The sequence below is a fragment of the Vigna radiata genome, chromosome 1 (genome assembly GCF_000741045.1).
Source record: "Vigna radiata var. radiata cultivar VC1973A chromosome 1, Vradiata_ver6, whole genome shotgun sequence".
NCBI classification, from domain to species: domain Eukaryota; kingdom Viridiplantae; phylum Streptophyta; class Magnoliopsida; order Fabales; family Fabaceae; genus Vigna; species Vigna radiata.
The window spans coordinates 4,425,396-4,452,244 of NC_028351.1; the positions used below are offsets into that span (position 1 = coordinate 4,425,396).

At 34.6% G+C, this 26,849-nt stretch overlaps 3 protein-coding genes across 3 annotated transcripts; 1 reads left to right on the forward strand and 2 right to left on the reverse strand.

Moving 5' to 3' along the window:
* Window positions 1–1,296: 1,296 nt before the first annotated feature.
* Window positions 1,297–4,058, reverse strand: LOC106756134 (receptor protein kinase TMK1-like). The gene is made up of 2 exons (XM_014638414.2): window positions 1,916–4,058; window positions 1,297–1,784 (listed from the first exon to the last, which is right to left on the reverse strand). The coding sequence occupies exons 1-2, from the start codon at window positions 4,029–4,031 to the stop codon at window positions 1,297–1,299; spliced, it is 2,604 nt and encodes an 867-aa protein (XP_014493900.2). The 5' UTR covers window positions 4,032–4,058.
* Window positions 4,059–5,481: 1,423 nt separating this feature from the next.
* Window positions 5,482–12,290, forward strand: LOC106770706 (26S proteasome non-ATPase regulatory subunit 1 homolog A). The gene is made up of 13 exons (XM_014656505.2): window positions 5,482–5,807; window positions 6,306–6,375; window positions 6,663–6,768; window positions 6,918–7,029; window positions 7,124–7,292; window positions 7,682–8,154; window positions 8,259–8,394; window positions 8,498–8,746; window positions 8,831–9,051; window positions 9,122–9,380; window positions 9,486–9,718; window positions 9,791–10,307; window positions 11,562–12,290. Exons 1-13 carry the CDS (start codon window positions 5,662–5,664, stop codon window positions 11,889–11,891), a joined length of 3,021 nt encoding a protein of 1,006 aa, XP_014511991.1. The 5' UTR covers window positions 5,482–5,661; the 3' UTR covers window positions 11,892–12,290.
* A 1,275-nt stretch (window positions 12,291–13,565) lies between these two features.
* On the reverse strand, window positions 13,566–22,099 carry LOC106770782 (histidine kinase 4). The gene is made up of 12 exons (XM_014656584.2): window positions 21,314–22,099; window positions 20,202–20,562; window positions 19,815–20,048; window positions 19,557–19,726; window positions 18,806–19,024; window positions 18,545–18,731; window positions 18,395–18,446; window positions 18,062–18,291; window positions 17,781–17,879; window positions 16,866–17,581; window positions 15,972–16,469; window positions 13,566–15,048 (listed from the first exon to the last, which is right to left on the reverse strand). Exons 2-12 carry the CDS (start codon window positions 20,496–20,498, stop codon window positions 14,751–14,753), a joined length of 3,000 nt encoding a protein of 999 aa, XP_014512070.1. The 5' UTR covers window positions 20,499–20,562; window positions 21,314–22,099; the 3' UTR covers window positions 13,566–14,750.
* Window positions 22,100–26,849: the final 4,750 nt, after the last annotated feature.

A 26,849-nucleotide genomic window follows, 5' to 3' on the forward strand; every position in this document is an offset into this window, starting at 1 on the left:
TGCTAATAGATTACCTCAACAATCCATATTTGCTTATTGATAAGTTAATGACACTTCATGAGGCTAGAGACATTATTCTTAGGAGGATCATTGTGAGCATGACTAGAAGGAGGACCTCTTTCTCACATTCTTTGAGTTTTTTCACCATCTCCCCTTGTGATTAGTTTCTAGTTTGGTGTTTAATTCGTGGATTTACTGATGACACCCCCTTTTTTAGGTTGTTAGTTTATATAAGAATGAAGGGCCTAACTCGAGGGAGTGTGCTCATCACACCCCTATTTTTGCTAAAAGGACACATTTTGAGTGGAAAAGATAACATCTTGAAAAGGGAGACCACACAAGGCTACCTTTGTGAATTGTTCACACAGATAGCACACTGGCAACTTTATTTTACCAAACCAAAATAGCACACTTTTACTTTTCTAGATCATAATTCAGATCAATTTTGAACATGTTTTTGCATTAGATATTTTTCAACAAAAACTTCAAGAACATGTTCAAAACTCAATTTCTAAACTAGCACAGTAAAAGCATGTTATATGGGTAAATAAAACCCTACAGTGTGTTGTTTTGGTGAAAATGAAATTGATATATTATTGATATAAATTATATGATTCTTTTTGGTATATTAGCTTATCATTTTTTCTTGTGTGTCTGTGTGTTTGTGTTTTTTTTTTACAATAATCACTTGAATGGTATGAGTAAAAAATCATATCTTAGGTGGATCAAATGGTAGTTGGTGACGCAGTAGAAGCTTAAAGTATGACATTCCAGTTTCCTTGTAGATTTGACCTCTGTAAAACTCTAGTATCACGCTCTTGGTTTTAGTGTATGAGAACTCTCAATGGTATGTGTATATATTTGTTGTTATAGTTATACATGAGATAACTGGAATAGTTTTATGTATACTTTTTTTGGAAATTGTTTGTCTTTCAATGGTTTTTATGTAATAGTTTGTGTGTAATGTTTCTTTTAGTAGTTGTGTAGTATTAAAATGGAATGTCACACAGTGAACTTTTAAAAACCTTAAAATACAAAACAATGTGTAATGCATTGTATGAAGTTACTGCGAGATATAAAATGAAAACAAAAAGTGTACTTTAAAAGTTCTAAGATATTTGAATTGAAAAAAAGAACATATTTATCTTAACATATCGTTTCTCGAATGTGATAAGGAGAGAGTGAGAGGAGAGAAACAATAGGTTAGAAAAAAGTGAGTAACTACATTAAAGTCAAAGTTGATATTACAGCTTATTTGAGATCACTCTTAAAAGTTGCAGTTACAAAAGAGTGAGTTTATGGATCTGAGTATGAGTTGTTTGCGTTAAGATGTCTTGTTGAAGAAGTTACATCAATGTCAATGGTGTGGCTATTCCCCTCAAATTGTTTCCACCTTTGGAGTGCTTCTGGTAATGTCATATCAAAGTCAATTTCATATGCTTCATCAACATTTGTTTCCGAAGGCTTCCACACTTGAACAAGAGAAGACAACACATTCACCACATGACTCATGTCAGGGCGTTGGTGAGGCTCCCTTGCACAACAATGTCCTGCTAACCCTGCAACAGTGCTAATACTCAGTAACATTTCCTCATCAACCTTAATTGTTGGGTCAATGATTGTTCGGAATGAATCCTTATTTATTAACATCTTGCGAAACCATGTAACGAGGTGGATGTTTTCTTCTGGTAGACTGTCATCAAGTGCCTTTCTTCCTGTTATCATCTCCATAAGAATAACTCCAAAACTATACACATCAACCTTTGTTGTAAGTCGCCCAGTAGCTGCATAATTATTCATGATATTCTCATATTAGTGCATTGAATATTTACACATGAAAGACATTTTGAGTATCTTTTAGTTGTATTTTGATGCATGAGAAACAAAGTTATGTTTAACAAGTGTGTAAATCAACCTGCATATTCTGGTGCCATGTACCCAAAAGTTCCAGCCAGTCTAGTTTGAAACGAGGTTTTCCCTTCAGGAGCAAGTCGAACGAGTCCAAAGTCTGATACTTTGGCTCGCATATCATCTCCAAGCAAAATGTTGGATGGTTTAAGATCTCTGTGAATAAAAATCTGTTGTGCCAAACCATGAAGATATTCAACACCTCTAGCAACATCCAATGCAATACCAAGTCTTGTCTTCCATTCAAGTGGTTTTAGCCCCTCTTGTTTCCAGTTTACCAAATGTCTACTAAGAGCACCTTGAGGCATGCATTCATACACAAGAAGTCTTTCACTACCATCTAAGCAAAACCCCAAGAGTGCAACCAAATTTCTGTGTCGAACCCTGGTGAGCACAGCAATTTCAGACGTGAACTCACTCTGCCCTTTTTGATCTACAAATCCTGTTGATTGCATCCTTTTCACTGCAATCTTTGTCCCATCATGCAATTCCCCTTTGTATACTGTGCCAAATCCCCCTTTTCCCAAAATGTTTCCCTCGCTAAAGTTGTTAGTTGCTTCTCTCAAAATTTGAATTGGAATTAACATGTTACTTGCTTCTCCTTTATAAACACTCTGTGAAGGACTTAATAATGAACTAATATTTCCACTGATTATCTTTGCAACACTTCCATCCCCATAACGAGGAGGTACCACAATTGTGCTTTGGTTTTGAAGCTTACGCTTTGCCTTTCTTCTAAACATAACAAGTATCAAAACCCCAGCAACAAGTAAAACAACAACCATTACCGTAACTCCAACAATTATTGCAGTATTATTGTTGTTTACCTTACCTACATGACCTGGATTAGTTTGTTCATTCTTTCCAATGTCAGGATTCCCTTCATATTTAACATCCACACCTTCACGAAATGATGGCACTTTGCCGTATATATGATTGTTGGAAACATCTAACTCTTGTAAATGAGGCAAACTAGCAAGTTCATTTGGTATAGTACCTGTGAGATTATTGTTAGCAAGAAGTACTTTTGTCACCGAAGTAAGAGCAGCAAAACATGGACAGATAGTGCCAGACAAACCCATGTTTTGAAAGTTGATGACCGAAACATTTCCCCCAGAACAGATTACACCTGTCCATCCATTTGCACACGGATCATTACCCTGCCAACTTTGAGCAAAATTTAAAGGATACCCCAAAGGTTGTACAATAGATAGTAAAGCATTTACAAGGGGACTACACGATTGCCCCACCACGTCTGTGCAATACTGATTTCTCCCCTTATCCATGTTGTTGTCCACTGCTACACCATCTTTGAACCTAGGAGGGGATCCTTGAAGAAGGTTATTTGTTAAGTTCACAGACTTCAAACTTGGTAAAGCAACTAAAGAGGGTGGAACAACACCAGTCAATTGATTATCCCTCAAGTTAACATCATAAAGTTGATCATGGTGTGACAAATCTGGTATAGGACCAGTGAAGGAATTCCCATTAGCCCATATTTGCTTCAAAGATTTCATTTTGCCTAACACCTCGAGGGTGCCATTGAGTTTAGAGTTGCCGTTTTGTCCATTCACCAAAAGATTCTCTATTGAACTACCTGAAAGGCTTGCAGGCAATCCACCTTCTAGAAAATTATCAGACAAATCTAAGAAAACCAAACCTGCAAAGGGACCATCTCTGCCAAAAAAATCTGGGATTGTCCCAGCAAGGCCAGCACTCTGAGCACTAAAAGTTTGGAGTGCGACACAGTCCTTGAGACTGTCAGGAATGTTCCATTGAGAGAAGGGGTTGTTGTCAATTGTCACCTCTTGCAAACTGCTCATGCCCTTGAAGAAATCACTGGGAAATAAGTTGAAGTTGTTGTCATGGATTACCAACCTCTGCAAGGATTTTGAGAGGTAAGGGAATACCCCTGTAAGATTATTGTCTTGACACTCAAAACGGGTCAATGCCGTTAACATGGCAAGCTCTTTGGGGAGAGTCCCTTGGAGGTTTTGATTCCCAATCTGAATAGCTTTCACACGTTTTGATGAATCACACACAACATGTTTCCATTTGCATATATCTTGACCAATCCATTCAAAGCTAAGAGGGGCATTGATGGTGCTCTTTAAAATTCCCATTACGTTTGCTTCTTGACATGTAATCGAGATAACAAAGAAAGAGAGAAGAAAAAGAAGATCATAAAAGAAGAGACCTCCAAAACCCAGTTCATGCTTCCTCATATCTAATCACCTTTTTCAAATCATATGAAGAAAAAGAAAGCTGGGTGGGAATGATAATGGAGAATCCCAAAAGGGTTTAAGGGGGACTTTATCACATTGCATCTGATAAGGACAAGGAGGAGAAGCCCTCCAAAGAAAGAAGCGAAATGCAGAAGGAAAGAAATTGCAGACGAAGTTTTGTTTAGGTAATGGAGAAAATGGTGGAAGACTCATGCATGTGTGGATACCTATTCTCTGGAAGTTTCAAAAATCAGTGGTTTGCATTGCATGTGTTTTAATTCCACTCTTCCGACTGTACGTAATGTTTGTAGTAAATTATTCCCACATTAAAAAAAATAAATTAAATCATATTTTTATATATTTCTTTTTTTAATTATTATTTTATTATTATTATACACATAAGCTAATTTGGATGTTAAATACTTAATTTTGTTAAACTAAAGTATAACAAAAAAAATGAACAAACAGATCGGTTTTCAATTAATATACCTATATTTATATTTAAGATAACAGTTTATAGATAATTATTAAATATGCTTATTCTATTTTCTTTTGTTACAAAAAGTGGAGATTAAATAATATTTATGTTTAAAGTAAAATTATTCTATTTTTAACACTTTAAATAGGACATTCATTGATGAGTATATCAGTTTTTGAGCTTAAATTCAATGATGCAATATAAAAACTTTCCAAATCATTTATAAATTATTGTGAAACAGTTTTTTACTTTTAATCCTTTCACTTTTCTCGTATATTTTTTTTGATGATTATATACAATATTTGAAAAAAAAAGGTGTTTATATACTTGAAAATAAAATAATATATATTCTGTATTAAACAGACTAAATACTTCTAAGAATCTCTTATTAAAAGTACTCTATATATTTATATTCTAATTCATACTTTTGATTACATATTTTTAAATTTACGTTTTATGTTTTATAATGCATATTTATAAATTGAAATTATTAAACAGGAGATCCATTTATTAAAAATGTCTGTTAAATTATATTACACGTGTTGGGTATACAATATTTTTGTGAATTAGTTTATAATAACATATCTTTTTTCTTTTCCTCATTCATTTTTTAGTTTTAAGATATTAAGATATTTATAATGAATTTTAAAATATTTATTTATCAGGAAATTTGAAAAAAAAAATTATCAGTAAATTAAATCACGAAATGTATATAACGGCCTAACTCACTTTTTCAAAATTTCGTCTCATATACTGAAATTAACTAATTAGGTGTTTTTCGAATAAAAAGATAAAAAATAATTGAAATTTTACAGAAAAAAATGACTAATTGATCCATTTCGTGTTGAATAAGAATTGAAGATGCTCCTAATATAACAAAGCATAGTACAGATTTCAATTTCACTCCCAAAACTACCCAAACCCAAACCCTTTCGCAATTGCTTCTGCAACCCTCTCAGATCGCTCGTTCCGTTAAGTACCATTCTCAAGCCCTAACCCTAACCCTAGCTGTTGCAATTATTCATCAATTCAGCTCCTATTCGCGCAACCATGGCTACGACTTTGGTGAGTTCCGCAGGTGGGATGCTGGCGATGCTCAACGAGCCCCATCTCTCGCTCAAGCTTCACGCGCTCTCCAACCTCAACAATTTGGTCGACACCTTCTGGCCCGAGATCTCCACTAGTCTGCCTAAGATGTGAGCATTCTCCTTTTTTTCCTTCGATCTCTGTTTTTTTTTTGCGAATTTGGATTTGGGTTTTTCGTGTGCTTTTTGTTTACACGAAAGTAATATGGTTTCAATTGCTGCGCGCTTTTAGTTTCTCTTAGTGTATTGACCAATAAAGAAGAACAAAAAACTGGTTAATCGTAGTAATTCAATCGTATTATAATTAATTGCGGTTTAGTAGTCAAAGGGGTATTTTTTTTTGCTCCCCCTTTCCTTATATAGTGATAAAATCCATGAGTCAACGTGGTCCTGAAAGCGTGGCTTCTCTAGGAAGGGGAATGTTTTTAGCTGCATCTTCTTAGTGCTGCAATTTGTAGACTTTGTTATTGATGCTTATGGTCCTTATTTTGCTCAAAGATCTAAGTTGTTTGCTTTGCTGTTGTTTGCTTGAATTGAATATTTAGTGTGCGTGGTTAGAAGTGGGAATGTAGAAGATTTAACTGTTTGTTTGTAATGGGTGTCGAACAGAGAGAGTTTGCATGAAGATGAGGAGTTTGATCAACATCAAAGGCAACTTGCTGCTCTTCTGGTGTCAAAGGTATCTGTGATCTGTTAATATCTTGAACCAACTTCGAATGGAAAATTAGCGGGACACCAATTTTTCTGCAAAATTCTTTTCTTTGAAATGGATAACTTTTCACAATATTTGAGATGTAAAAAATAAGTATTGGCTTTCATCTCTTTATTATCTTTCTCAATTTTTAAAGCAGTCACCAAAAGGACACGCTTTCATTCTCCTATCTGGAAAATTTCATCCCTAGATACTGAAGTCAGTTTCATTGCCTATCTTAATGATCTATGTATGCATCACTCCATATTCTTCAGGTCTTTTATTACTTGGGTGAACTTAATGACTCGTTATCCTATGCCCTCGGAGCTGGTCCTCTTTTTGATGTCTCAGAGGATTCTGATTATGTTCACACACTTCTTGGTGAGAGTTATAATCTTTATTTTTATAAGACAACTGTATGGCCCTCGGCAGGCAACATATAAAGTGTGGTCTGTGAATATAACTAACGATGATTAATCATGCCATCCTAAGTTCCAATGTATGTTTTGTTTATTTTCGTCTATCTTCAGCTAAGGCCATAGATGAATATGCTAGTCTAAAGTCGAAGGCAGCTGAGTCAAGTGATGAATCTGTCAAAGTGGACCCAAGGTTGGAAGCCATTGTGGAGAGACTGTTGGATAAGTATGCGAGCCATAATCATTCTTCTGGTTTCTGTAAATCAAATGTATCTTAACCCTTGGGAATCCCTCACTTTTTGTTGCTTTGTCTAATTTAGGTGTATCGTGGATGGAAAATACCAGCAAGCTATGGGAACTGCTATTGAATGCAGGAGATTGGATAAACTAGAGGAGGCAATTACAAGGAGTGACAATGTTCAAGGAACTCTATCATATTGCATTTATGTCTCTCATTCCTTTGTTAACCTTAGGGAATACAGACAGGAGGTAAGGGAATTGAAAGTTTTCTGCTTTGTTAAGTACTAAGCACTGTATGTATCTGGTGAATTTGGAGGGTTGTATTTCATTGAGATGGATTATGGTTTTAGTTATCTTTGAAATATCTCTCTGGGCTATGTTTCATAATTTGAATTTTACATCTTTATGATTTGTGTACTCAAATGGGATGAATATTTGCTCCTGCATGAATTTATATGGTCAAGTAAGAGGAAGATCAGCTGAATAGTACTTGAAAATGAACTGAAAAAGTTGTTGAGTTGATCAAATTTATTCTTTAACGACTAGTTGCTTTGTGGCATGACCCCCAACTCGTAAAAATGTGAATAATAGTTTTTACGATGGAAGGGTTATATTGATTCCTTGTTCTTGTTGTCTAGGTTCTTCGTCTACTTGTTAAGGTGTTTCAAAAGCTTCCTTCACCAGATTATCTGAGTATTTGTCAGTGTCTTATGTTCTTGGATGAGCCGGAGGGTGTTGCAAGCATACTAGAGAAACTTTTACGTTCTGAAAGCAAAGATGATGCCCTTTTGGCATTTCAAATTGCTTTTGATTTGGTAGAGAATGAGCACCAAGCTTTTCTTCTAAATGTTAGAGATCGCCTATCACCACCTAAGTCTCAGCCTTCAGAAGCTGCACAGCCAAAACCCAGTGACGCAGATTCTGCTCAAAATGCTAGTGCAAATGGACAGGATGATGTTCAAATGACGGATGGTGATTCTGCGCCTATAGTTGATGTGCCAGAGGATCCAATTGAAACCCTGTATGCTGAGAGGTTAAACAAAATAAAGGGAATTTTGTCTGGGGAGACTTCAATACAACTGACTCTGCAGTTCCTTTACAGTCATAACAAGTGAGGCAGTTTGTATGGTCATATCTTCATTTTGTGGTTGGTTTTAGTCTCACTGAATTATTGTTCTTTGTTCTTATTCTGTTTTTTATGTAATCTGCATTTAGGTCTGACCTGCTTATTCTTAAGACAATAAAGCAGTCTGTGGAGATGAGGAATAGTGTCTGTCACAGTGCCACAATTTATGCCAATGCAATTATGCATGCTGGAACAACTGTGGATACTTTCCTCAGGGAAAATCTGGTTGGTTATTATGGCTAATTTTCTCTTTATCCCCTCTCCTTGTGTTTTCCATATATCTTTATTGCTTCCCATCCCTAAGAATATCGTCCCTTGAAAATTGTAGGATTGGTTGAGCAGAGCTACTAACTGGGCCAAATTTAGTGCAACTGCTGGTCTTGGTGTTATCCATAGAGGCCATTTGCAGCAGGGAAGGTCACTGATGGCACCCTACTTACCTCAGGGTGGGACTGGAGGTGGTGGTAGTCCATATTCAGAAGGCGGTGCTCTGTATGCCCTTGGTCTTATTCATGCTAACCATGGAGAGGGCATCAAACAATTTCTTCGTGATAGCCTGCGCAGTACCAGTGTTGAGGTGCTCATTAATAAAACCTATGATGTACTTTTGGTAGAATAAGAAATAACCTGTGGTTATAATTAACACAAGCTTCATGGGCAGGTCATTCAACATGGTGCATGTTTAGGTCTTGGATTGGCATCTTTGGGAACTGCTGATGAGGATATCTATGAAGAAATAAAGAACGTTCTCTACACTGATAGTGCTGTTGCTGGTGAGGCTGCTGGTATCAGTATGGGTTTACTCATGGTTGGAACTGGTAGTGACAAGGCAAATGAGATGCTCACTTATGCACATGAGACCCAGCATGAAAAGATTATTAGGTAAATGGTTTTTGCATGACAAGGTGTGAAATTGTGGGTTCTCTTGCTTATGATTGTTCAATAATTTCAGGGGGCTAGCTTTGGGAATAGCACTTACTGTTTATGGGAGAGAAGAGGAAGCAGATACTTTGATCGAGCAGATGACTCGTGATCAGGATCCAATATTGCGTTATGGTGGCATGTATGCATTGGCCTTGGCGTACAGGGGAACAGCAAACAATAAGGCAATTCGCCAGTTACTGCATTTCGCTGTATCTGATGTGAGTGATGATGTTAGGAGGACTGCAGTTCTAGCCTTAGGTTTTGTTTTGTACTCTGATCCGGAACAGGTTAGTTCTATATCTTTGGATTTTCCCTTGTTCTGAATTGCTTTTTTGTGGCTTTATTGTTGTTTTGGATATCTTTTTGATATTTGCAATGTCTATCTACTTCAGACTCCACGAATTGTTTCCCTCCTATCAGAGTCTTACAATCCACATGTTCGATATGGGGCAGCACTTGCTGTGGGTATTTCCTGTGCTGGTACTGGTCTCAGTGAGGCTATCTCTTTATTGGAGCCTTTAACTTCGGATGTTGTTGATTTTGTTCGTCAAGGTGCTCTTATAGCAATGGCTATGGTCATGGTTCAGATCAGTGAAGCTAGTGACTCACGAGTTGGAACATTTAGGTAAGTCCACCCTATTTATTTTGTACAGCAAGGCAATAATTTTGTGGTTTTCTGACATACCCTGCACTCTAGGCGACAGTTGGAGAAAATTATCCTTGACAAGCACGAGGATACCATGAGCAAGATGGGAGCAATTTTGGCCTCAGGAATCCTTGATGCTGGTGGCAGAAATGTGACCATAAGGCTACTTTCTAAGACAAAACATGATAAAATTACTGCAGTGGTTGGTCTTGCAGTTTTTAGCCAATTTTGGTATTGGTACCCTCTTATCTATTTTGTAAGCCTGGCTTTTTCGCCCACGGCCTTTATTGGTCTGAACTATGACCTGAAATCTCCTAAATTTGAGTTCTTGTCACATGCAAAGCCTTCACTTTTTGAATATCCTAAGCCTACTACCGTTCCTACCACTACTTCAACGGTGAAGCTTCCCACTGCTGTTCTGTCAACATCAGCTAAGGCTAAAGCAAGGGCTAAGAAAGCTGAAGAGCAGAAGGCAAATGCTGAAATTTCATCTGCTACTGACTCTTCATCTGCACCGAGTGGTGGAAAAGGGAAGTCATCCAGTGAAAAGGATGGAGATTCAATGCAGGTAATGCATTTTTTAATTAATTATTGAAGGCCTTCCTTTCATATTTCTGAATTCAAAGCATTATTTGACTATTTGTAACTTATTTTTTATTGTGTGCGGACTTAGTAGAAGTTTTCTTTACTAGCATTAAGTTAACAGTTTTGAGCTATGAAGCCCGGACACACCTTTCAAATGGTATGTCCTTATGTTTAACACGTCTAGGACACACCTCTCAAATGGTATGTCCTCATGTCTGACACCGACACATGTATGTCACTCATGCGACACTTATATCGGTGAAGTGTTTAATTCGATAGACATTTTTTTTTGTCCTTGACATAATTTTGACATGGTTCCATAACAATTTTAATAAGAACAAATTATATATGATCACAAATATGCATTATAGAGAATGTTTTTATTTAATCTCCTACCATATCTCCATACAATGTGGGGTTTTAAAGTTGTTAATTTGTCTTTAAATGCATCTCGACTAAAGTGTTTTTTTTTTCCAATAATGATGACCAAGAAGGGGATGAAATATCTTAAATTATAAATTATATCCTCTTTTCACTTTTTCGATGTTATATAGATGAATTAAATTCATTTTTGTATTAGGTGACAATATGTTTAGATTATTATATGTAACTAATCATGTTTATAGGTAATTTTGAGTACATAAATATTGATTGTCAATTTAAATAATTCATAATGATCCGTGTCCCCTAGTTCTACACTTTGGAGATGACACGTTGTGGTGTCCGGGTGTGTGTCGTGTCCGGTATCTGGGTCATTATCCGTGTTTCGTAGCTTTTGAGTAAAGGGAATAGGGATTGTGGATTGCAGTTATGAAACTGCTTTTATTTATTTGGTGGTTATGAAGTAGGTCTAGAACTTGGTATATAAGGATGGGGAATGTAGCTAAATTGCTATTAGGAAATGATTGGACTATGATTGGTCCTGGAGATCCAATGGACCCTGAAAGCTCTTGGCTGGAGTCTTTTTATTTTTTGTGTAGGCAGAGTTTAGCATAAATTTTTCTTCATTGCAAAGGCAATATTCTACATGTTTGACAGCTCACATCAATTAGATATATTACTAATTTATAATATAAAATGACCTTACAAGTCCTACAAATATGACTTAAAATCTATATTTTACGAATACTTGAAATTCTTGTTAAAATGTTGATTTGAAAATGTTAGATCCATGACTTATCATATCACATTTATATATGTTTGCTTGATGACCTTTTAAAATTTCACTTTTCTGTAGGTTGATAGCCCAACGACGGAGAAGAAATCAGAACCAGAGTCATCTTTTGAGATTCTGACTAATCCTGCAAGGGTGGTTCCTGCGCAGGAGAAGGTTATTAAATTTTTGCAGGACAGCAGATATGTTCCAGTTAAGTTGGCACCTTCAGGATTTGTGCTTCTCAAAGACTTGCGTCCTACTGAGCCAGAAGTGCTTGCTCTCACTGATACGCCCTCATCAACCACCACTTCAGCTGCTGGTGGGTCAGCAACTGGATTGCAGAGTTCTTCATCAGCCATGGCTGTGGATGAGGAACCCCAACCTCCTCAACCATTTGAATACAGCTCATGAGTTTGATCCTGATTCCGCAAAGTTCAAATATTCATCATGGTGCTTGTGATAAATTGGTTCTTCCGAGAAGAGTAGGTACCTGAATGGTTCAGCTCAACTGCACTGTTGCCTGTTTTAAGTCGATTTCTGGGGCTATAAATTTCAATTTTCCTTAATGCACTATTTTGTGGTATTTGCTCCAAATATGTAGTTAATATCTGAACCAGTTCATACTAAAGTGGGGCGCAGAAGCAGCGTGCGGCCAACCTGATGTGTTAATTTGTTTTTTATCCTCTCCGATTTGTTTTCGACGAACTCCAATTTCTAGAGTAGTGGCTCTGTTTTTTTCTCTTAAACTTTAATATTTACTATCAAGAACACGAGATTACGAATTTCTGAAAATTGATTTAAGTTCTCTTATCTCTTCTTAATTGTACTCCATATAGTTGTGAGATTAGAGAAGGAATTAGAATTAATTAGAATTTTTAAACGGCTAATAAATCTATCGGATCAAGTCCTACTCTTTAACTTTTTTTATAGTTCAGTAAATCGACTAATATGAATGACCCTTTAAATGCAACTTGGAATTTATTAAAAACCTTTTAGAACGTTCTTTAATAAGATTGATCAAACTAAGAACATTCTATAATAAATTTTATAATTAGGAAATAAGATTTCTGTAACCATTTTAAAAATACACATTATGGAATGTTTTATTAAGAAATTAAAAAGAAAAAGAGTTTCCAGAATGGCCACAAGAATCTAAATCTCGCAAAAAGTTCACACATTAAAGGGTCGTAATATTCATAGAAAGTGTCACATTTTTTATTCATTGTAACACTAACACGTAATTGATCATAAAATATTTAGAGTACTTAATAAAATAAAATAAAAGCACAAATAATATTTCAAATAAATTAAGACTATAGAAAATATACCATTCATGTTAACTCAATAAAATTTAATTGAGATATTTCAAGAATTTAAAGTAATCCATTTTGAAATTTGAATTGTTTCAATTTTTTTTACTGTTATGCTAAAATAAGTAGATATTTATCCAGACGTGTTTTTTCATAAATAAAAAATAAATGATAGACAATAATATAATTTTAATAAATATTAATTTAAATATGTTTACAGTGTTTATACCAAAATTATTTATCTGTTTTATATAACATTTAAACTTTAGATGTTTGCAGTATTTTCTTAATGTTTCTATGAGTGCTTCTGGTTTCTAAAGAAAAAAACAAAAGTTTTTGTATTTATGATAATACAATATTGAGAATATAGAAAAACTAAACTTTTTTTTTTTGTTTTAAAAAATTTAAAGTCTTATAAACAATGTCATCATTTTCCAAAACAAATGTGTATACATTTCAATTTCTCATCTTCTAAACTCAAAATATACTGTGTGAGAATTCTGTAATCCTTTTTTTTTAACTCAACATTTTATTAATTTTAATTTTAAAAACCTTCTTTTCATCAAAGTTATAGTAAACAATAAGTTTAACTAAAGTTTAGGTATCTAATAAATAAAGATAAAAAGTTTTAATCGAGGTTTTAATTTTATAGTCTGTATTCAATAATCTAAACAAAATTTTTATGATGTACAAAATATTCATTTAACTGTGTAATGTAATTATTAAGTGACTGATATAACTGTTATTTACTTAATCACGTTACCATAAAGACTAATGAACCAGAACAGAACAGAACATAATTATTAATTTGGTGAGAGAAGGAAGGACATAATCGTATTTAGCATTATGTAGGAAAGACAACATGCGTAACATTTGTCACATGATTTTACAGTTTTGATGATTGCGAGAGCTACTTGTGTTGATGTGATCCAGTCCCAGGAAGCTTCTCTTTTATTTTCTCTATGATTCCTTTCTTCTGCTTCTCTCCACTGCTGTCGCTGTTGCTGGTAACATAATCTTCAGCTATGACTTGTGTACTGCCACCACCGCCACCACCACCAAAGCCAACTCCGGTGGTGTCTCCGGTGGTCTCCATTTCCCGCTGGAGAGGATCCTGACTGGTAGGAGCTGCACCGTACTGATTCTGATACTGTTCCATATTCATTTCTTTTATTTCTTTCTTCAAACTTCTGCCATTTTCATACCTACCTACCTAATTTATATATATGTATGCAGTTGATAACAGACATTAACTCATTCCTTCTATATGCATGTCATGTCATATAGAGAGGTCGCCACCTCACTATGCTTGCTACAAGCTCTTGACAAATGTTGCTTCACATTGTTTCTGTGGTTGCCACGTGGCTACCACCACCATCACCATGCTGAACGTGTACATTTTTCCTTCTCTTTCCTCACAAAACAATACATATAAACTTTCTCAAGTTTGCTTCTCGAAGTTACTATAGGAGATGAATAATTCCATTGTGTGAATGAAGTGAGTTATTCGAACGTCATTGGAAGGAATTGGAAGTGTAGGAAAAAGCATATGGCAACCTTTTCCTTCTGAACAATAACAGTAGTGACTAACCAAATCTTATACAAGACAATTTTACAGAAAAAAAGGATTTCAAAACTAAAAATAGAGACTATAGTGAAACCCTTCTGATAGGGAGTATCGAGATGCCAAAGAAAAATATTGAATTTACATGATTTTTCTCATCCCTTGGGAGATCTGTACACTAGTTGGGGTAGTAGTGGTATGCATCTTTTTGGGTTGAAATCATGTTCAGCTGGTGGTTAGAAATGATCACTGCATATGGGTGTATAATGTTGCATGCATGCTGCATAATCTCAGATGTCTTCAAACCAACTGAAGCTCTTCTTCTGTATGTTGAAGCACATTCAGATCACTAGCAAACTATGAAAAATGCCAGTAGTGAGAGTGTGTCCAATTCAATTAAGGTGCTTTCCCAGTTCTGTTGCCATTCTGTAATGAGTTGTCTGATGTAGGCTTGGGGTTGAAAAACTTTGCAACTGCTTGATACAGATTTTCTTCCTCAAAAGGCTTTGTTACGTAACCATCCATTCCACATTCCACACACTTCTCGTACGTTGCTTGAATTACATCTGCTGTCATGGCCAATATAGGTAAATGGTACTCCTTTTTCCAGCCATTTCCTTCACCACATTCACCATTCATCAGAAGCTCATTTGCCTTTCTCTCCATTTCCCGAATTTTCCCAGTTGCTTGAAACCTGCAAATAATTTGATGATATAAATATTTAGATGCTTCATCAAATCCTTCTCAATATCAAGAGTTGGTGATGGAAGATTCAATAACAAGTTTCATCACATGCTACACAAAAGTTAAGTCTCCACGCTTGGCTTATGAGAATTACCCCACTTATATATACTATAAGATTTGAATTTTTCTTAATAAATCTCCTACGTCTAGTATTATTGAGTTGAGTTTGGTACCTAAATCTCATACCATATCAAAACCTGGCTCATGTTATGCATCTTTTTTATAACTTAAACTCAACCCTGAATATAGATCGTGCTTGATGGTATACTGGATCAAGATATGATACTCTTCGGCATGTGTATAAGATATGATAGTCAGTCAGTCAAGATGCCTCAACTAGAAAAGTTGAATGCATATAAATCGTAAAAAAGATTTCATGTTAATGCAGCAGCTATCATGTTAACACTTTTAATTGGTTAGTGTCTGATAAAAGAAAATGTACACAATCTAGTTTAGGTTATCTGCTCATAATACAACAAAAAATATCAAAATAGTATCATACAACATATGCTGCATGACTATAAGCAGATTTAATTCTCAGTCAGTCCATGTATTTAACACAACCCTTTTTATTTAAGATCCTACGAAATAGAAGTTTATGTTTCAGTCTATACAAGAACAACTTTCTTTTTTAATATTAGGGTCTTTACACTTGCCAAATGTGTTGCTTTAGTCCCTATACCAAGAAACTGTGTTTTAGTCTTCACAGAAACATTTTTTGTTCTAACTGTAGTTCAGTTGTCTAGTATCTTGCTTAACTATAATTGTTTTAACACTGCTACGAAATTAAAACCGATGATGTAAAAGCACTATATTTTTTGGCCCCTGAGTATACATTATATGTAACTATAAGGGAAATGATAAGAAACGTACCCGTCCATTTCTGGCATTTGAATATCCATGAAGCAAGCATCAAAATTGTGAGGCAATTGAAGCATTTCAAGAGCAATTTTGCCACTTTCTGCACATGTTACATGAGCTCCAAAATTTTGTAATGCACCTGCTGCGACCCTTCTATTTACCCTATTGTCATCAACCACAAGTATTTTTTTCCCACAAAGAAGGCTTCGTGCAAAAGATGAACCCGTGTCCTTTCCTAGCTGTCTCTTCTTCCCCGTTCCCAGAACTTGTTGAAGACATGCAGCCACCATGCTGGCTCTCAGAGGCTTCATGATCACTGTATCACTGAAACCTGCTGCTTTAGCTTTATCAAATTCAGTGTTAGTAATGTTGGTTGCAAGAAGGATCATTTGAGGTATCTTAAACATGTGCCCGTTCTGTTTCCAGTCCAGTTGCCACACGTTGAAGATCCCATCCTCTCCACAAATCCACGAGTCTTTCTCAACAAAAATCATATCAGGCTGAAATATTCTGCCATATACAACCAGTTTACGCAGTGAATGAACTGAACAACATCAATATCTTAAACAAAACTGCAATCTAGCTAGAACAACATTTATTGACTAGAGAAAACCACATCACTATCTTTGAGTAATTAAAGAAAACCAGTCCATGCAGTTTCTTATTTTCTTTATGAAATTAGAGCTTAAAACAACACAGAACAAGTGCATGTGAAACTTGAAATAGAATGTTTGAAATGTTAAAATTCACGTTAAGCTTGTAAAAACATCCATGACAATTGAAAACTCACTATTCATAAGCACATGCTATAAAGCTAATGAGAATTACTAAAATGTTGATACTGCTGTTTCTGTTCATATTCAGTTCATTCATAATTGACAACTATAACAGAAACTAAAATCTTACCCTGAGGTCAAAGACCAATTTTTCCCACATAAAGAAACAGCCTTGTTGATGCTATTTGCAACTTTGGCCTGAATCCCTAGTCTCTTGAGATGGTATCTAGTAACGGCTGCTCTAACAGGTTTTCCATCAACCACAATGGCTTTAAACCCTCTAAAACTGGAACGTAGATCTTCCAAGTTATGTTTCTTCATGTCAGTTATTGAATTTTTCTTAATTGTTCCAAAATCTGCAGTAAATGAAAACGTGCTCCCAACCTGGGGTCGGCTTATAAAACTGATCTCACCACCCATCAGTTCAACCAGGCACTTGCTTATACTCAAGCCAATCCCAGTACCACCATAATGTCTTGAGGTTGAGCTGTCTGCCTGTACAAATGGCATGAAAATCTTATCTTGAGCTATGAAAGGAATTCCATTCCCAGTGTCCTCCACACTCACCATCAAGGTGACTTGCTCATAGGATTCACTGGCCACCTTTTTAACTGAATCATCAAAGAAAAATTCTTCATCGGCAATCAGATGCTTAAAATTGTCCCAGCTGTTCCGTTCATCAGCTGCTTCATGTCCGCTTAGAGTTTTGAAATTATAACCACCGCTAGACACATGCACAACTTCATCTGATCTTCCATTGAGAAAAGTCTCCATTTTCCCATTCATTGTGGACATCCTATTTTCAGCTAGATGGACTTTTACCAATATATGTCCTCGCTCAGTGAACTGCAAGATTATAATCAGTAATGTTACAGCAAATTACCGTGTTAATAAATTACTTGTTACAATAACGATTCAAACATCCTCCCTACAGTTAAAAAATTGAACAAAGTTATGCTAGAAACACATTCCGAACACACATACATGTTAGTAATGCAAATATGCACATAACATTAGAGAAGTTAACTTTGAAAAATTCACTTACTTTAACTGAATTGCCAACAAGGTTTGTTACTATTTGTCTGAATCTTCCAGGATCTCCCATGACAATATCTGGAACTTTATCAGAAACAAATACTGCCAGCTATGGTTCCCAAAACCATATTATGTCCAAGCCAGAAGAATTGTGAATAGGAACCCCAGTAGCCACATTGCCACCGAAAGACATACGAAATGAGATCATTAGTTCAATACAAAAATAGATTATGAAATTCTGCAACTCATAAAGTTAAATGACCTTCACAACAATTTAGCAACTAGACATACCTCTAAACCTTTGTGCCGAGACTTCTCAGAGAAAAGAGAAAGCACATCATCAAGTATGGATCGAATGTCAAATGGAACTGTTTCCAGCTCTAACTTGCCAGCTTCAATTTTGGCACGGTCAAGCACCTCATTTATCAATGCTATCAGAGCCATCCCACATGCTTGAGCAGTCTGAGCATAATCTAGTTGAGTGGAACTCAATTCTGTGCCTAGAAGCAGACCGAGCATTCCTACAGTAACATGGAGTTTGAAGATAGCATCACTAATAGTAATGAGAAAGTTGGTAAAAAAAGAAATGTTACTTTTTAGGGGCAGAGAAAATTCGGATGTTACCTAAAATGCCATTCATGGGTGTTCTGATTTCATGAGAAACAGTGGCTAGAAACTGATATTATAGAAAAATAAAAAATAAAAACAATTTTAGTGATCATGGAGCCATAAAAGGAACTAATAAACTGTGCTAACTTAAGCAAGGAAAAGAACCTGTGACTTGGCAATATCAGCTGATTCTGCACGGACTTTTAGTTCTGCCATTTTATGAAAATCATCCTCTACTTTGACAATACGATTTCCAGCACTATACAAAATATAACCCACTAATAAAAGAATCACAAAAAATAAGAATGCCGTGGTAAGTGCTATCCAGTTTGTCGGTGCCTTCTGGTGATACCTGTTTAAAAACTTGATGATAAGCATCTGCTGACCAAACATTTTACAAAAGGTACAACAGCCAGAGGCACCTACCTACATATCATTTTATGTTTCCTGTATGGATCTCCAAAATCAAGCTTACTTTCATGGACAAGAGACATGTCACCTTCTTCATCTTGCTTCCCATACATGATTAAGGGATCAGTAAAGTTTGTGATGTCATATACGTTCACCAAAATTGCTTGGTTCCCAGCAAGTTGACCAAGTAAATTCTCCACGAGGGACTCAACATCAAAGGATCCTCCAACATATCTGCTTCCAATTAAAAGTTTCAGCACCACCATGGAATTCAGAAGCTTGTGGATAACATAAAGCCATCAGATTGAACCAAAACTAACAAATTCTACAGGTTTTCTACAGAGGAATTATGGAAATCCAACCACAAACCAGAAAAGAAAAAAAAAAAAAAAGACCAGTAGCACAAAAGTAACTGTTACAATGGATATGAAACAGAAGTGAGTATCATGTCTTAGGTCTTCATTACAGGTAAATGCAGTAGTAATGGACACAGTAGCCGGAGTAAGTCTGTCCTTTATCATGTATTGACATTTAGAGGAATTATAAGGGTTACAAACTGAGTCTTGAACTTGAAATAGGTGAGATATTCAGTAGAATTATAATTATTATCAACTATATAAAGAAAAATGTATCACTTAGGCATTAATCCACCTCAGATTTTAACCATCCCTCATCCTCTTACTACTCATATGAGCCACATGACAAACAGCAAAATGTTGTGAAAACAAACTTGGCACAAGCCATAAAAGAATTCACAAGGACATACCCTGCTGTTGCTTTAATGCGCTCTTCCATTGTTGGCTTTGTAGGGAGCTTAGATTTATAAACAGGAAATGTCAAAACCACACCAAGATGATGAGAACCCAACAGCTTAAAAGGGCTAGTGAGAACCGCTTTCCCAGTGGCCCTAGCCCTCAAAATATTCTCTCGGTCCTCCTGCATCACACATCAGATAAACTAAAGTCAGAAAGTTATAGACTGATTATATAAGCAAAAAAAAATGTTGAAAAGGTTTGCAATTTACCTCCCCGGACATCATATCAAGAGATTCGAGGTAAGAAAGAGTTTCTTGTGCAAATATCACCGGTGCATACTCATCTCTAACCTGAGAAGGCTTTCTTTCCATTGTCTTTATAACCCATCCATGTTGCTTCTCAAATGATTCTCTCTCGGAGTTAACCACTCTTTGTGCATAGGCCACTCCACTGAGCAATGGTCTTTCAAATGCTGTCCTGGCTGTATACTCTGCAAAGGTTTCCTGGTGAGCAACAAACAATAGTCAAGATATGTAAAAATCTGAGTAGAAAAACCACAAGATTGCATTAGAAGAAATCAGAAATAAGAAAAAAACAAACCCAACATGTCATAACTAGTTCCAAGCACAGAGCACAATGAAAGATCAAACACAAACCTGGTCAATTGCAGAAGGTGTTCTGTAGTAATGGAAGGTTGAAACAAGGATGGCAAGGGCATGGACATGGTTGACACTGACACTGAATTGATCTTGCAGCATTCTTGCCCTTTGATCACAGAGGCTGCCGAGCACCTCTTTTCTTCTGACTTTAGTGTCAGCATCCATTTTAGTATAGATGCACCAACCAATTAGAGCCATGAGAAGGATCCACAGCATCAAAAGCTTGGGAAGCCATGCCCTATGTGCCTGAATGAAAGTGTTCTTTCCATTGCTCCCTGCTTGCTCACTCTTCATCTTCAAACCAAGACCTATCACCAACAATTTCTCTCTGCCCCTATCTTTCTTTCCTATTCATTATCTATAAAAATTTGGAAGAAACCCAAAAATAATTGTGGTTAGTGCTTATGTAGGAGGACTACACTTTGTTTAAAGCTGAAAGCTGAAAGTGCTGGCAAAAAATCATACACTTTTCTCTGATGGTTGCAACAAAAAGGTCACAGATCAAAACTCTATGTACGGCATCATTGCGGCATTGTTTTGCGCGATTCAAAACTCAGAAAGAAGACGCAAAAGCAAACCAAGCACAATGAATGATTGACCAATTGGGTAAATTATTTTCTTTGTTTTATCTCTTATTAAAGAAACCAAGTCTATTTCAAAATCCACCATCCAAAAAAGGAAAAAGAAAAAAATGTCACACACAGACCCAGAATTTAAAAGAAAAATATCTGATAAACAAGCACGAGTCTCAAAAGCTGTTAAAAAAAAAAAAAAGAAGAAGCTCAATTTCCAAAGAACCACCTTCCCCTCCCCCAACAGCCAATATTTGTGTTTCAACAGCGTTTTAGGATTTAAGGATCAGAATAAAAAAAATGAAAGTGAACTATAATCAATAATCATGCTGAGTAGGCGTGAAACTAGTGTTTGCTTAAGGACAAAGAACAGCACGTTCACCTTCTTTCCTCTATATAATAATCAAAGCCAGAGATTGACCTCAAAAATACCATACACACACAGCGAAGCACACAACCCAATGAGAAAGGGATAGAGATGGTAAAGAGGGTTGTTGAGACTTGAGAGCAAGAAAGAAAATAAAAAACCATGTTTACCTGTCTGTACAGGAAAGAGAACAAGGTGGCTGTACAATGAACAATTGGAACCAATTTGGTTTGGTCTTGATCTGAGTGTGCCCCCCTTCTCTCTCTCACACCATGTACTTGTTCAATTTTTATACCCTTTTTTATTCTTTTCTCTTGTTTACTTTTTTTCTTGGCTTAATTTAAGCACATAACAAAACTAAATCGAATTTTCCCGATTTTCCCAGATACGCTGTTGTCCCCCTTCCACTTCACAGTTCACACACACAACACAAAAAATATAGTACATCAGTCAAGTTAAGACCTTTTTCTCTCTCTCTCTCTCTCTCTCTCACTCATTCATTCTTTGCAACAATGCTAATGAATTTCTTTTCACACCATCTGTGTCTCGCTGTCTGCTCCCCAAGTTGGTAATCTTTTTCAACAGGCTTAGCAGAAACTCAACCTCCCAATTCAAAGAACCACGAAGCACGAAGCGTTTGGTATGAACTATTATGGATCGTGGACCAGTGAGTGAATGAAGTGCTAACTAATTACCTTTTTGGTGTTTTTTCCAACTTTGGAACCTGTATGACAGAAAAGATTGAAACTTTACAGTCTCCACACTATCTTCACTTCAAGCACGACACTTTCATGCAACCCGAATCATTTTCATTTTTTCCCTCACCTGGGTCTTTCTCAGTTCACCATTTTCTTGTACTTCTTTTGCGTTCCAACGTTAGAAATTGAAACGGCAAAGAGAGAGAGAGAAACAAAAAGGAGGAGAGAGAAAAACCAGAAACTGGAAATCGCAATCACAAATCTGAGCGATAATGACATGGCGACAAGGCGCGGATCTTATTCCCGCCTGAATTACCGGAAATACCCTCACCATATTAATTACTTAATTAATTAATTAGTTCGCTTGTCTTTGCTCTTATTGTGACTTTGAAGACTAATAAGCCAATGTTACCTTCACACAGTACAAGCAGTTATTTTAGTTATTTTTTTAGGTTTTCTTTCTCAAACTAACACTACATTAGTTAATGTTTCATTATGAAAATGTGTTGCCCTTACCTCCTTCTACTTTTGCTAAATTTCTACTTTGCCCATTATTTGATTTAACTTTTTGCTTAAATGCCATTGTTTGAAAAATAAATCAAAGGCGCAGTAATATTTATTTCCTTCTTTTTACATTAAAATTGTATGTTTGTCAAAAATTTATTTTGTTTTAAATAATATTTTTATTTTTTAAAACTAATAATCAAAATAAAAGAGTCTTTACCCGTGAACATCGGTTTAATTGGTTGGTACAATATGTACTTTTTCCACCACTGTGTTACACTATCAACTTTCTCAAAGTCAACTAATATGGTTGTTGTTATTTGAATCATAATTTTATTAATGAATCATAATTTTAATTCATTAATAAAATAATAAAATTATGAAATTCGATTTTTTTTTATTTTTATTTTGACCAGAGGACAGAAAGTAAAAGACTTCAAAAGAAAAATATTAAATAAAATTATTTAGATTAAGAAATGTGAATGAAAATTAAAAAAAAAAAACTAAATACATTTATTTTTTAGTTTATTTATCTTATCATAATAAAAAACGTAAATATTAATTAAAATTTATTAAAATATTGTTGAGAGCACTAATTAATTAATTATATTTTTCTGCATAAAATTTTTTTCGTTCTTTTTTTAGAAATTTAACACATGAATTATGTTTCTTTTAAGTTTTATTAAGCGTTTATTTTGCTTGTTTTTCTCTCTTTTTTCTCATTTTTTCATTGTTTTTTTAATCTTAAAACAAGTTAAGAATAAAGGAGATCAAATTCTTTAACATAATTGCAAAACCTCTATCAAAAATAAAATATAAAGTCCCTTTAAGCTTTTATGTTAGGAATTGAAAATTTTACATCAGATAAAAATAAAAATAGTTAAATTACTTATATACTAACTTTTTAAAGTTTTAAATTAAAATGACATCTTATTTCTTTATATAGACGATTTATTGGTATCGAAACTCTGGATTATTTTTTTTATAAAGTAAAACAATGCATAAATTTATTATTATAAAGTTTTAGATTAATACTAGTATTAGATATTTCATATAAATATTTGTACACAATTTCTTCGTCTGAAAACATTTTATAGTCATCGTGATCTGAGTTTAAGTTTCTTTTGTGTTTCAATTATTTATTTAATTCATATTTAACAAAATTACAAAAATTAATGATAGTTATTATAGTTAAATATTATTGAGAATGAGTTGTAAACAAGTATGGGAAGCTTATAAATAATAAAAGCATGTCTCACCAAAGCAAAATGATTCACATGATTAACAATGATAATTATAAGGTTGTTAATTAGTTTTTAATTTTCTCATCTCCTTAATAGAAGCTTGGTTACATGTTACTTTACAGAACTTTATAGTTTTTTTATTGTTCTGATCTTCTCGTGCATGTGCCTCTAATACGACCAAATTAGCATGTTATATCCCTTTCTAAATGCAGATACTAGCTGGCAACAATCTCATTTCACATAATAATAATAATAATTAATAAAATCATTATTCTTTATTGATTTTCTTGGAAAAATTTGGGATCAATTTTCACTGTGTAATTTACTTTTACATTTTTGTAATAAAATTATAGTTTAATTTTTAAGAGCTGTGATTAAAATATAAATTTAAGAGTTGACATTAAAATTATATGTTCCATCATGAGTTTAAAAATCTATGACTCACGTGTATAAATAAATACAAGTATAAAAAAAATAGTAAATCATTATAAAAATATGGGTTAAATATGTTTTTAGTCCATGTACTTTGGGGTGATTTTGGTTTTAGTCACTCTTTCAAACTTACAATTTAGTTCTTCAACTTTAGAAAACTCTGGTTTTAGCCTTTTTTTTACCAAATTTTTTTAACTTTATTTATTGTTTCAAGCTTAACATTGAAGCATTTGGATTGTTTAAACTGTTTTACACATTTTTGCTTTAATGTTAACTGAGAAACGCTCTTTGAAAGAGCAAATAAAATTTAAAAAATTTGATAAAAAAGACTAAAATCAGAGTTTTCTAAAGTTGAAGGACTAAATTGTACCTTATTTTGAAAGAGAAACTAAAATCAAAATCGTCTCAAAGTATGGAGACTAAAAACATATTTAACCTTAAAAACATTAACTAGTGCATACCATTGTAGAAAAAAAAATACCAAAAATGTATAACATGGTTACAATTGGTATATGAAAATGCAATTTTTTTTAATAAAAAAGGAAAAAAAAATATGTTAACAGCAAATGCTTATAACTTGTTTTGGATAGAATTTAATAATTGGATTAATTTGTTTCTATACTGTCTTTGTCATTTCATTATTAACTGTATATAAACTGGTTACAATGAATTTGGAAGATGCGAACAAATAAAAAATACATTTTAAGTGTAAAAACACGTTAAAATAGATAGACGTGATTCTATCCACTAATTTATTCTGCGTAATACATTTAATTTAGACTTGCAACTTGATCAGTCTAATCCTTTAATATTCGAAAATTTATGATTAAAAGAAAATTTGAGAAAAACAAGTGCGTGAAAATAATTTAAAAGTATTAAATTATATTGGTTGATATGATTCATCATGTTAATTAATAACCATTATTACATAATCAATCTATGGTTTTTTTAACATATGATACGGGTTAGTGTTACACAATATATACAAGAATAAAGTAATTTTTGTTTATTTTTAATTTAATTTATTTCCTCCCTTTTACTTAAACAAAAAATATCCAAACAAATACCTTTTTTTTTTACTTCTTCTAATCTCTATAAAATAATGTTATATAAAGTTTAAAGTTTAATTAACAATCTAGTTTTTACATTTATACTTTTGATTTATTTTGATTATTATACCTTTTTTTAATTAAGTTCTTGTTTTTATAGAAAATATATGATATTTTTTTAAATTAATATTAATACTATTTAAAAATATCATTTCTCAAAATTTAAATTTGTTAAATAATTATCAATTATAATTATCCATTAATTGGAACCACACCAATTTTTTTTTTACGAAAATTACTTTTTAAGATATAAGTTATCTATTACTGTTTAAAAGAAGTTATAAGTACAACAGCAGAAGTAGTTTTTGACTAAACATGTGCATGAACCTCCAATATCTGTCACCAAAGGACCTTTTTATTTATTATTATACATATATACTTTGATATTTCATTTTCTTCACTTCAGTGTACTTTTTCTGTCACATTTCCCTCTTCAAAAGCCACCATTTATTGCATCGCATTCAAATAAATTGGACTTGAATGCCTTGTTGTTATAAACATAACTACTAAACTGACTTAAAGTCAGTCATCCTGTACTCTTTAAATACTCTGATTTGTATCACCTCTTAATAATATTACAATACTCAGTTTTCACTTTCATCTCTCTCTCTCTCACTCACTCTCATTCTCTGATTTACACGTTTACCCCTCTGCACCTTCTCATCACAGCTGCGCTAACAAGTGGTATCAGTGAGCAAGGTTCGAAACTGGGAAATTAGGGCTTTTTTAAAGAAATGGCCAGCGTAGTGCACAGCAACCTTCCGGTGTTCGACGGCAAAGGATTTGACGATTGGTGCGTCAAAATGGAAGCCATTCTTGGCTATCAAGAAGTTGACGAGATTGTAAAAAAGGGTTTCAAAGAGCCAGCAAAGATTGAATCAGTGAAAGGCGACTCTGAAGAAACAAAGCGGTATAAAGAAAGTAAACGTTTGGACTGCAAGGCACGAATGCTTATACATCAGTGTGTGTCGGCTGCCATTTTCCAGAAGATTTCGAAAGCGAAAACAGCAAAAGAAGCATGGGACATCTTGCAGGAGGGTTACGGTAATTCTGGCAAGGTAAAGAAGGTTCGTTTACAATCTTTGCAGCGTCAATACGAACTTCTTAGTATGAACAACCAAGAAACCATTGTAGAATACATTGGAAGGATTCAAGTTGTTGTAAATGCGATGAGATCCTGCGACAAAGTTGTGAAAGACAGGAAACTAATTCAGAAGATCCTCAGAACCTTGACGCCCCAGTTTGATCATATCGTCGTTGCGATAGAAGAAAGCAAGAATCTTGAGGAAATGAAGGTAGAGGAGCTACAAAATTCGTTAGAGGCACACGAACAGAGACTAATTGAAAGGAGAAATCCAGAGAAAGAAGTGGGTCTAGGTACAAACCAAGCCCTACAGGCCAAGAGCAGTTACAAATCTAAAGGTCGTGGTAATGGAAGAGGCAGAGGCCGCGCTCGTGGAGGTCGAACAGGGGGAAGAAACTCAAGTACTTCAGACCAAAACGATGAAGATGAAAATGGTGAAAACAAGAACGGAAGCAAGAGAGGTGGAAGACCTCCGAGAGGACGAGGAAGAGGTAAAATAGATAAAAGAAATATCCAATGTTTTACATGCAGTAAATTCGGACATTATGCAAGCGAATGTTGGTATAACGAGGATGTAAAGAAGGATAAAGGCAAAGAGGAGGCTAATCTTGCACAAGATGCTGATAACTCTGACT

Bases quoted from the DNA above. Each gene is read 5' to 3' on its own strand.
- LOC106770782 (XM_014656584.2), bottom strand. From the start codon at position 20,498: ATGAAGAGTGAGCAAGCAGGGAGCAATGGAAAGAACACTTTCATTCAG. The intron at 20,049-20,201 runs GTTTGTGTTTGA...GTTGCTCACCAG, and splicing joins CACCTTCTGCAATTGACCAG to GAAACCTTTGCAGAGTATAC. The intron at 18,292-18,394 runs GTAACATCCGAA...ATGTTACTGTAG, and splicing joins ACCCATGAATGGCATTTTAG to GAATGCTCGGTCTGCTTCTA.
- LOC106756134 (XM_014638414.2), bottom strand. From the start codon at position 4,031: ATGGGAATTTTAAAGAGCACCATCAATGCCCCTCTTAGCTTTGAATGG. The intron at 1,785-1,915 runs GTTGATTTACAC...ATAATTATGCAG, and splicing joins CATGGCACCAGAATATGCAG to CTACTGGGCGACTTACAACA.
- LOC106770706 (XM_014656505.2), top strand. From the start codon at position 5,662: ATGGCTACGACTTTGGTGAGTTCCGCAGGTGGGATGCTGGCGATGCTC. The intron at 5,808-6,305 runs GTGAGCATTCTC...GGTGTCGAACAG, and splicing joins TCCACTAGTCTGCCTAAGAT to AGAGAGTTTGCATGAAGATG. The intron at 6,376-6,662 runs GTATCTGTGATC...CATATTCTTCAG, and splicing joins CTGCTCTTCTGGTGTCAAAG to GTCTTTTATTACTTGGGTGA.